The 12,171-nt window shown below is 32.2% G+C and overlaps 1 protein-coding gene across 1 annotated transcript; it reads left to right on the top strand.

Annotated features, from left to right (window-relative positions):
- Positions 1 to 4,576: 4,576 nt before the first annotated feature.
- Positions 4,577 to 9,739, top strand: LOC145569010 (ABC transporter G family member 14-like). The gene is made up of 5 exons (XM_081628385.1): positions 4,577 to 4,820; positions 4,992 to 5,763; positions 6,397 to 6,579; positions 7,272 to 7,459; positions 8,772 to 9,739. The coding sequence occupies exons 1-5, from the start codon at positions 4,707 to 4,709 to the stop codon at positions 9,429 to 9,431; spliced, it is 1,917 nt and encodes a 638-aa protein (XP_081484511.1). The 5' UTR covers positions 4,577 to 4,706; the 3' UTR covers positions 9,432 to 9,739.
- The last annotated feature ends 2,432 nt before the right edge of the window (positions 9,740 to 12,171 follow it).

Below are 12,171 nucleotides of genomic sequence, written 5' to 3'. Positions count from 1 at the left end.
ATAAAAGTTTAAAAAGAAAAGAAAAGAAAAGAAAGGGCGGGCAAAGGCAATAATCAAGCATTTAGCAATGATATCGAATTTCGAAGATACGAATGTTGAAAGTTTACTAGTAGGATTAGAAAGAAACCACTCACATTTATAGTTAAATTCCTCTAGTGCTCGACTAGACAAGAATCATTTTGGCGTTCTTATGATGACAAAAAGGCATTAGACTTACTTTCGCTTTCCTTTATATTCAATCAATTACATTTTTTTCTTCTATAAGTTGAACTAATGTACCCTTTTCGTTCGAAATTAATTGTCATAGATAATTTGATTCGTGTGACTTAATATAGTTTATACTATATTGGGTTACAATTTTTTTTTTTTTTTTGAGCCACAAAGGCTAGTGATTAGAGTCGATTCCTAGATCACCTGGAACTGAAATGGGAGCTTTAACCACTTAAGCTATCCCTCACTCTCAAGGGTTACAATATTTGTTTAGACTAATAATTTTTTACCTAATTTGCTTCTAATTTGAAGTAATATATAAATTTTCAATTTCTTTTTATTTGGTGCGAATAAATTTTCAATTTCAATTTATTAACTTAGCCAAATCTATCTATACTTATATATTAAAAAGCGTTCCTAAAAAAAAATATGTTCCAAGTATCACCTTTTTTAAGTTTGACATGTCAGCAATATGTGCCACATGTCACTATAAACATAACATGTCTCCTTCACAACATGTATTAGGTTTGCAAATAAAAAATGCTTATAACAAGACTTGAACTCAAGACCAACAAGTCTTAACTCTTAAGTTACAAGTCTTACCATCTTAGCCATTTATTTATTGTGTTTTTTTATCCAACAAAATTATAGTTAACTTATATAAGTTAATTGGTGTTTTATTATACTATTTGTTTCCATTATGTAATGATTGAGTTTGGCAACTAAAAAATGTTTATAGCAAGAATTAAAGTCGAAACCAACAAGTACAAACTAGTAACCCAGGGGATTGCCCGGGCCACACACTAGTTTTGTGTTATTTTCTTCCTCACGATTAATAAAAGTTGTACATCTCCTCCAAATTGACATGGCTATTAAATAATCAATGAGCCATGTTAAATTTATGCTTCTAGCTTAGTTGATTGATGTTCAAACTAGCTTAGAGTTGGTTTATGATTGAAATGGTTTTAATCCTTGTAAACTTAAGCGAAATGGGACAACCTTAACCCAAACCGAAAATAGTTTAGATCTAGACAAAATCTTTCAACTAATCATACTAAATAAAAAATAATTTCAATTCAGTAAAAAAAAACAAATAAAAAGTATTAAAACCAAACTGAATGAATTAGAGAATATGAGAGTCGTCTAATTAAAGTATCAGGTATATTGCGACTACAATTTAATTTTAAGAGAGGAGGAGTACTAAAAATATTATATTTTTATTTAACTAAGATGCTAATTCTATGTACGTGTGGGTATATGAGATTAATTATAAAAATGAAACTAGGGCCAAATATACCTTCCCCCATTGACTAATATAAATACTTTTTAGTTTTAATAAATTAATTTAATTACTTTAGTAAACTGAGTCTAGGAAAAAAAAGTGAAATAAAATTTATAATAAAATCTATGGATTCCATTTGGACAAAACTTGGTGGGGAGGTGTATATGTAAAGCTTAATAAAAACGCCACTTGCAAAATAGGAATCATTTTGCCAAATTATAAAAAATATATACAACACTTAATCTTAAAAGTGTCTCTACTCTTTATTCTCTATTCATATAGCCACCTATTTCGAAATTAAATTAATTTAAATTAATAATTTTTTCTATAGATGATTTTCTTTAACATGTAAATTTCTTCCAACTCATGGTCGGTCGAATTAATACTTGAATTGGCTTAATTAAGTAAGTGGGCAAGATTCTAAACTAGGGGAAGGAGAATATTTTGTGAAGAAGTGTATAAGATTATGAAATCCAATCTCAAATTAGAATTTTAATAAATGGAGTTTATATTCTTTAAAGATACCTCCTTTGCATTTAAGAGTAGATACTTGACGACTTTGTGGAAACGATTTTTATTTTCGTCGGTAAGGTTTACTTGGTATTGGAGCTGGTGATTTCAAAAGTTGATACCGCTAGGCCAGTAATTGTATGTTTGCATCATTTAAGACCTATTCACATTTATTGAATTGAGCTGAACTAAACTGAACTGAACTGAACTGAACTAATTGGAGCTGAACTGAATTGAATTGAACTGAATAGAGCTGAAATGAATATTTTATGAGAGAAGGAAATTAAAAGCTGAACTGAAACTGAAATGAATTGATTGGAGCTTAACTAAACTGAACTGAATTGAAATTAAGTTGAAGTGAACAGGCCCTTACTCTTTGTAATAGTGTGACTTTCCATGAAGTAGGAAAAACACATAATTTCAGCTCAAACGTAATATAAAAATTTGATTGAATAAACACATATTTACGTAGCTCCCTCGACTGATGTGATTACAAAGAATCTTAATGTTATCTTGAACCCACACCATATATAAGTGACTGCTACAAACAAACCATATTAAGGTACATCCACCATGATGTTTTTAGTAGAAAGTACACCTTACCAACTTGCATTCATATTAAGTACATTACCCACGCTAACTACTGAGTACTGATATTATGCATCTTCTGTGCATTCTAAGAATAAGTACAAGTTCAAACAACTATCAAAAGATCCTAAGCATGCAGTTTCAATACTTATTCTTTTGAATTTTCACCAAATAACATCTAGTCGTACTAATATACTTTTTTATTGAATACTTAAGCTATTGGAGGCTGAGAAATAATCCTCGTGAGACCTGTAGTAAGTTACCTCTCAATAAATCAATAGTACGTCTTGCATCACAAACATATGTACTCCTATTCGACGTAACTTGTATAAAACATATTGATAACTAATATGGACCACTACGCTAAAATGATGTGGTCTCACCCAAATATGTTTTGTACATAGGTGACTAGGTGTGTACCATCATATCTAAGGTTTTTCTCGAGATTTTTGAGCCTTTATATGGTGCTTGATACCAAACAACCTTAAGTAAGGTCTTGCTAGCCTCAAGAAAATCGATTTTTTCCTAATTCATTATTATGTCCCTTATAGTTACATCAATATTTTGTTGATTTACATTGTTATCCAACTTAATCATCAAAATCGGAATTAATCACACATTAAAAAAAAAAAAAATGCAAGATATATTATTGTAAATTATTGGTTTTTTTAAGTTGAAAATAATAAGGTCTAAATGATTCCACATGTTCGTCTGATCAATGGTTCAAACCTTGCTTCTAACTTTTTCAACTATCATGGCCCATAACTCCCCTTAATCACAAATCTTGACTCGAATCCGAAACATAGCCATGAATAAAGAATCTAATAACTTCACATGAATTCTATTGACAATAGCATTCCAACTATACATATTATCTACATAAAAATCAATTTCTAGCTAGTAGTACTACAATGGATATTCATTGTATGCTCTTGTACATCACACCATTCACACGCACTGGTTTAACTTTAACAATAACCTATCTTTGAAACACGAGGCTGAAAATTTTGACATAGACTGAAGAATATAATGGAAGAGTGAACAAAAGAATATTTTGAGACAAAGAATTAGAGGCATGCAAAAGGTGGTAGAGTGATTGATCAAGGAAAGATAACAAAATAAAGAGAGATAAACTTATCACTATTAATTGATTAAGATAAAAAAAATCTAGTGGATTCTAATAATCATGTGGAATAATAATATGTTTACATTGTTACATAATTTAGCCTAATATTAACCTTTCGGCTAAAAAGAAAGAAATGTTCTTGGGGCCGAAAATTCGATTTAGAAGATAAATTGAATAAATAGTGATGAATAAGATTTTTTTTTTTTTTTTTTTTTTTTTTTTTTTTTTTTGCACCTAATAAGCAAAAGCAAAAGGTCCTAGGGTGACTTAATTATATCAAAAGTTAACATCGGAATGAGATCAATCTCATCACTAACTATAACTAATGGGTTTAGTAGTACAACTAGAAGTGACCCACGTATCTAATTATCAGATCTTATTATTCGATTCAGTCCTTAATTGCATCTTAAATTTAAAGTCCGATTATGACCATGATTGAAAACTATCACAATTCGATATATATTGATTAATAATTTTTAGAAAGAACAATCGTATCTGACTTAAATTTGTACTAAATTGGTAAAGTCCTTACCTTAAATGGCACTGAAGTAAATGACTTTTACCTTAACTAATTTGTTAATCAAACTAAGTTGAGCCAAACTTGATCCAAACAACCTGTTGCTACTTTAAACAGTATTATACGAAAAGGTTGTCGTAACTGGTAATAAGGACCCAATTAGAACCCATAAGCAAGGCTAGAATAAACATAACTTAAGTGACACTCTCTTTAGCAATAAACTCTCATACAACCAAAAACAAACTAATTAACAAAGCAATCCTCTTGGCGCCTCCTTTTTCATTTTCTCACTATATATACTCACATTTGTCCCTCTCCTCACTTTGGACATCCAACACCAAACTTGTTTTTTAACAAACACCTTCTCAAACTCTTTCTTCCTCTCTTTTTCTCTTATTCTCTTATTCCCTCCACTAATAATCTCCAAATTAATTAAATAACAACTAAAACAAATCATCCTAAGAAAATCACTTATGCCCTTCAATTGCATAGCACCAAAGCCGGAGAATAACGGCTGTAATAACAATAATACAACCCTCCAAGATCTTCCCACTATGTTGGAACCCGTTTTCCCCATCGCTTTAAAGGTTTTTCATTCTATCCTTATTTCGGGTCAATTGGAAACAACCTCTCTTTATTTCTTACGTGTGAAAAATAGATATAGTTTGTGTATGTATGTTTAGCATGTCTTTGTTGTGTTTATAATTACTTCTACTGAACGTTTCTAACAAGCCTACTTTAATTTCTTGCTTTTTTAGTTTGAGGAAGTTGTGTACAAGGTAAAGTTGCAAGGTCAAAAATGCAAGGAAAAGACCATCCTTAATGGTGTTAGTGGCGTTGTATGTCCGGGAGAGATCCTAGCCATGTTAGGTCCTTCGGGCAGCGGTAAAACCACCCTACTAAGCGCCCTCGGCGGAAGGATTGGTGGCAAGTTACTAAGTGGTAAAATCACCTACAACGGCCAACCTTTCTCCGGTACAATAAAGAGACGAACAGGCTTTGTTGCTCAAGATGATGTACTATACCCTCACCTCACAGTATTTGAAACCTTATTGTTTACAGCTCTTTTAAGGCTACCAAGCGCCCTGGCCCACGAAGTTAAAGTGAGCCAGGTGGAACGCGTGGTAGCAGAGTTGGGCCTGGGCCGGGTGAGAAATAGTATGATTGGAGGCCCATTAGTAAGGGGTATCTCAGGAGGAGAAAAAAAGAGGGTTAGCATAGGTCAAGAGATGTTGATTAACCCAAGCCTAATGTTATTAGATGAACCTACTTCGGGCCTTGATTCAACCACAGCTTTACGTATTATGGTCACCCTTAAGAGTCTGGCTGAGGGGGGACGGACTGTAATCACCACGATCCACCAACCATCTAGTCGTCTATACCACATGTTCCACAAGGTGGTACTTCTATCTGAGGGCAGACCTATCTATTACGGGTCTGCCTCCTCCGCTCTAGAATATTTCAATTCGATCGGATTTTCTACCTCCTTGACAATTAACCCTGCCGATCTTCTCCTAGACCTCGCTAGTGGTAAGCCAACATAAACTTTTGTACATTTTAACTTAAATTAAGTTAATTTTAGTTACAAATTATATTTTAAGATTTTATTTACACTCATCTAATCTTAACAATTAAAGTAGATATATTAGATAATATAAAGGGTAATCAATAATTATAATAGTACTTGTATATTATGATTGGGGTAAGCTTTATGGCCTACTATACTATCCTCAAAGTGGTGGAAGTGATCATGAATCATCATTGTAACGTTACTTATAAATGTGGAAGTGGAAGAAAGAATTAGGACTAGCCCACTTACCTTCAAATAATATAATGGTGACCCCACCCATTGTTTGGTGCTAAGGTTTATAATGTGCTAACATATATCATGATAATCTCTCATTAACCTTAATTAGTTATTATAATTAAACATGTATAGACAAGCAACATGATTAAGTTCAAGGTAACTAAGTCTTAAACTTCCTTTTCACCTTTACTTGCTTCACTTTATACTTCAACCAAGATTGTCCAAGTAATGCTTGACATGTCATAATTGTACTAGAAATCAAATAAAAAGTACTAATTACAATATTAACAAGTTGTGTTAAAAGTTAATCTTCTTTTCTTGTTTATTAATTATATTATAATATTTTTTTTATATAGGAATTGGGCCGGAGTCGAAGCATGCAATGGAGACAGGTGAAAATATGGAGCAAGAAAAGAAACAAGTGAGGGAAGCTCTAAGTTCTGCTTATGAAAAGAATATATCAACAAGATTGAAGAATGAACTTTGCAATTTGGAAACGGCTAATTACGGTTGGAAGAAAGATGCCTCTAACACAACAAGTATATAACTTCTTTACCTACTTTAATTTATTCCTTTCAAAAATTAGTTAATAATGGGCATGCATAATTATAATAATGATTAAGAAGTATAATAGCTAGCACTCCCCTATGTTTTTTTAGTTATATTTAAGTGCTTGTGTCGTCTTGTTGGGTTCACAGTTCTCTATTTTAGACTGTGTTTATTTATAAGTTTATGACTTTATAAGATAGTTGAATATATAAGTTTATGACTTTATAAGATAGTTGAATATGACAGACTGACGCTTGAACACATATATTTTTCTGAGACAAATAACTAAGTAATATTGTAATAACCAATTATTTACATGTCATGAATGAAAAACAATCTCATTGTACTCACCTTAAGAAAAAGATTAATAATATAAAAGAATATGTGTAGGTGCAATTCTTGTGGAAGGGGCCGGGGTTAAGATGGTAAATGTGATATGACAAAAAAATTAGTTAAGGTAGGTAGAACATAAAATCACGAACAAAGCTAGAAAAAGGTAAAACAAAAAAGAACAGAAGGATATCATTATTTATTTATAGCAAAAATATAATCAAAATTTTACAAATATTATTTTATTATGGAAGAGAGTATATATGTATACTAACATAACATTATGTCCTATCATATTGATTAGGCATTTGTAATTATGTGTTGTCTAATCAGAAATTATTATGATAATTAGGGAAAGACAGAAAAGGAGAACAATGGTGCACAAGCTGGTGGCACCAATTCAAAGTATTGCTACAGAGAGGGATGAAAGAAAGGAGATTTGAAGCATTTAATAGGCTCAGAATCTTCCAGGTCTTAAGTGTTGCCACCCTTGGTGGGCTCCTTTGGTGGCACACCCCTGAATCCCACATTGAAGATAGAGTAAGCTACCTTTCATTTTCTTTCATTCCTTTTTTGTAAAATTTTGTACCATATCATGTTTGTAGAGATTACACATCACGATCACGAGTTTGTTCGATACTCAGTCGATGTAAGAGGTAAAGTTAAAGCAATTGGCTAGCTCTCTTACAGACTTTAATTTAGATTGTAGATTTAGGGTTCGATATAGAGAGACTTCTTTCAACCACATCTTAGGACTTAGGTACCACAAAGTCACAAACTAGTATTGTTATGATAAACAGGTGTGGGCCGCACCCGTCACACCTGTCCACTTTATACGACCAAGAAGGTTCCACCTCAAAACCATATGGCAATGAGGGGAGTAGCCCCTTAGCCTTATAAAGTGGACACAACTTTCTTATTTCTTCAATGTGGGATACACATTCCTATACAAACTCTCACTTATAAAATGTGGGACAACACACCACTCACATGTGAGTTTTCTCATGAGCTCAACATGTTATAAAACTATAGGACAAAGAAAACTTAGTGGTCTAGCTAATTTACAGCTTTAAATATTGTGTTCTAATAAAGAAGCTTATCAGCAAAGTTACAAGATAATAATTTTATTAAGTTACTTTTTAAGATAATCAAGCTACTAATTATGCCTTACTTAATACGACTATACGAGTACGGAATTTGATAAAGTAATAATAAGAATTAATTCAAAGAATTTTATTGTTAAATTAAATACAGCATCTTACTTTAAGATTAGATAATAAGTTAAAGCAATAATCAAAATTAATGAATTTCCCGTTAAGTATTAGATTTGTAATCTTTATATTGATTCTTGTACCTCCTTACTAACCACTAAAGATTTAGTTTTGCTATTTCTTTACTTTATTCTTCATCAATTTAATTGTCACTTTAGGCTTATTGATGGATTTGATTTAACCTCCACCACGAATTGCATGTGATTTAGATTTTTCATCTTTTACTACTCAGTACTAAAAGCCATGTAGTTTATGTACTTCTAGTGGGCACGATAAAGTTACTTTTATGTAAGCTTAGAAGTGAAAGTTGTTTAAGATATAAAGTGGTAAATGATTTATACTTTTGATAAGGTGCTTCTGATTTACCTTTCGCTACATATTATTTTATGCAACTGGGTGTACCATCTTCAAGAGTTTCGAGCATAGTGCTCTTAAACCTATGTATAAATATAACGTGAGCCATACCAGTGTTAAGCACATATAGGTTTATGAGCACCATTTTCATTGTTCGTAAATGAACCATATATAATTATTTAGGTTTATATTATTATCTGACTATATATATTATCAATATTGTGCAGGTTGCTTTGATTTTCTTCTTTTCCGTATTTTGGGGTTTTTACCCTTTATATAATGCGGTTTTCACCTTTCCACAAGAACGAAGAATGCTAATCAAGGAACGCACATCAGGAATGTACAAGCTCTCCTCATACTTTCTAGCAAGAACAATAGGAGACTTACCCTTGGAGCTAGCCCTACCTACCGCCTTTGTCTTCATAATATATTGGATGGGTGGACTAAAGCCAAACCCCATCATCTTTATTCTTTCTCTCATTGTTGTCCTTTACAATGTTTTGGTTGCTCAAAGCCTAGGCCTTGCAATAGGAGCAATACTAATGGACATCAAACCGGCAACCACCTTGGCTTCGGTCACAACCCTAGTGTTCCTAATCGCCGGAGGCTACTATGTCCAACAAATCCCTCCTTTCATTGTGTGGCTTAAGTACTTGAGTTATAGCTACTATTGTTACAAGTTACTCCTTGGTGTACAATACCAAGAAGATGATACTTACCCTTGCTTGAAGATGGGAAAATGGGAATGGTGCAAAGTTATTGATGTTCCTGCTGTAAAATCAATGGGCCTCAATCATTTATGGATGGATGTTTGTGTCTTGGGACTAATGTTGGTGGGCTATAGAATAGTTGCTTACTTAGCATTACAACGAGTACGCATGAGGTGAACTTTATGTAGTGGCAGGAAAGTATATATACGTCTGTCTTTTTGAGGGCATGTCTATTATACACCCGAGGATATATGAATGGAGTAGTGCTTTAATAACTTAGAAAACTTTTAAGGGTTCACTCCATTTTTCTTTCACTTGAAAAATAATTGTAATTTAGACTAGAAAATCATAATTTTGGCGGTAAGTACTTCTATAGAAATGAAATGGTACTACTTATGATCATGTATACTAAAGTACTATGGAGTACTAGAAGCATTTTTACCTAAACTAGCAATTGTTTTGATAGACTATATATATTGATCTAATTATTACCAATTAATTTACCTTCAACTTTTTTCAATCTAATCTAATTACAAATTAATTTACTTTCATTTTTTTTATCATTTAATTCAAATCTTCTTTAAATTCTCAACGTTTTAAGTATACATGTTAATTATTTTTTCAACATGCATGTTAGGTTCAAGAAGAAAAATAGATCCAACCATTAAGTATTAGAATCATGCTACATTTAAATTATATAATCCTCATATTTGTTTTTTGTTTCAATATATGCATGAATGTGCGGAATTGATAAATTATATAATTTATTATGGGGACAAAAATATTTGTGGGAGAGAAAAAGGTAAACATCAAAGTTCTACTCCGTATTTAATTTAAAATAGTGGGAAAATATAAGTCATGGTTGAGACTCTTGATAGGCTATACAAGTCCCAAACCAATAAAATCCCACTACTTCATTCATTTATGACATGTGAGGGGGGGGGGGTGTGGAAATGCAACCCTAATTAGCCCTGTAAGCTAGCTATGCCCTTAGATGTGATAAATTCAAAAATTATGGAGAGGTCGGGGGGTGGGGGAAAAGCAAACCTAATTAGCCCCCTAAGCTAGCTCTGCCCTTAGATGCGATAAATTCAAAAGTTATGGAGGGGTCGGGAGGGAACACAACCCTAATTAGCCCTCCAAGCTAGTTCTGCCCTAAGATGCGATACATTCAAAAGTTATGGAGGGGCCGGCGGGGTGACACAACCCTAATTAGCCCCCTAAGCTAGATTAGATGCGATAAATTCAAAAGTTATGGAACAATATGGGCAAGAGTCTAACTCATCTCTTTTCTAGTACACACTTAGGCCCTGTTCTTTAGAGCTAATCAACTATACTGAAATTTGGTCTGCTTTGCTGATTCAATCTGCTCTGTTGACACCTGTTATGTTCTGCTGAAATCTATTTTGCTCTACCCAGAAGCTCAAACGAACAAGGCCTTAAACTATCTAAATTGCGCTCATCTTATGATGTACAGTAGCCGATAGGTACATAATAATAGTAAAATATGCAATGAAGACCATGTCACCTTATGTCAACTAAACTGCGCTTATCTTGTGCTATAATGAAAGTCTTTGAAATAGTTGTAAATATATACATACAATCCTATGTTACATAAATACATGAAATGATGAAACAAACCACAACATTCTAGGTGTTAAACAAATGAAAAGTTATACGAAAAACTTTGTACAAAATTTATATTTTAGTAATAACGAGCTCTACTCCAAGTCTCCAACAATATCATGAATTTCAAAATAAACATTTCGAATGCTATATTCATATAAATAGGCCCAAGGCCCAACCAAGACCTTATAACCTTTAAAGTTTCAGTCTTCCACTCAACGAATTTCTTTTGTTTTAGCTGGGGTGGACTAATATCAAAGATAAGTAGGCCCAACCAAGAGACCTTTATTATTTTTACTATGACTAATTGTCAATTTCTCATACTTAATTTTAGTGAAAAATTTATAGTGGTTGAGTGAAATATAACTAGCATAATGTTTTAATGATTATGTATTCATGATTAACTTATTTTTTTTTAGTAATAAAGTATAACATTTCTTTATTTTTGGTATAAAATATTATCATTAGTATTTTATTTTTATTTATCCAATTTTTAGTTGAGAAAGTATTGCGTCAGTCCAGCAGATTTTTAATATCCTCTATTGGCTGGATGATATTCTCAATTGATTGGATGATATCCTCTATAGCCTATAGAAAATATCATCCAGCCATGATATCATATAGCCAATATAGGATATCATCACGCCAATAAAGATATCATAGACACAATCATAAATGATATCATATAGCCAACAAATGATATCATCCAGCCATGATATCATATAGCAAATAGAGGATATCATCCAGCCAATTGATAATATCATCTAACTTATTGAAATTTTTTCCATGCAGGCATATGCACGGAGCATCGTGCCTATGTTTTTTTTATATATATAAAAAAAAGGAAGAATGAACATTAAGTTGCTTTGTAATGAACATATAACTATTTTGTAAAGAACATATAACCTTTTTTTTTTTTGTAAATCTAAAGAACATTTGTAATATTAATAAAGAACATGGTAATATTAAAGAACATTATTCATATAGTAAATGTACATTTGGTATAAATGATCATGTAAGTATATATGAAAAGAACGTTTTACTGTATTATAATGTACATTATATTATATTCTAATGAACACATATGTTATTGTAGACACCGAAAAATGTCTCTCCAAAACCAAAGCCGATGATGAACAACCTTTCACCGCCATTATTGGTTAGGTCGAGTATTTAATCTCGAAAGTGCTTAAAATCCATGTTCAGTCAAACATAGTCAACATATTTAGTCAACAAATCAGTCAAACCATTTATTCAAACCCAATCCAACTCATATCCTAGCCCAAACCCT

Source organism: Chenopodium album, chromosome 11 (assembly GCF_948465745.1).
Source record: "Chenopodium album chromosome 11, dcCheAlbu1.1, whole genome shotgun sequence".
Classification (NCBI taxonomy): domain Eukaryota; kingdom Viridiplantae; phylum Streptophyta; class Magnoliopsida; order Caryophyllales; family Amaranthaceae; genus Chenopodium; species Chenopodium album.
This window is presented reverse-complemented; position numbering and strand designations above follow the sequence as displayed.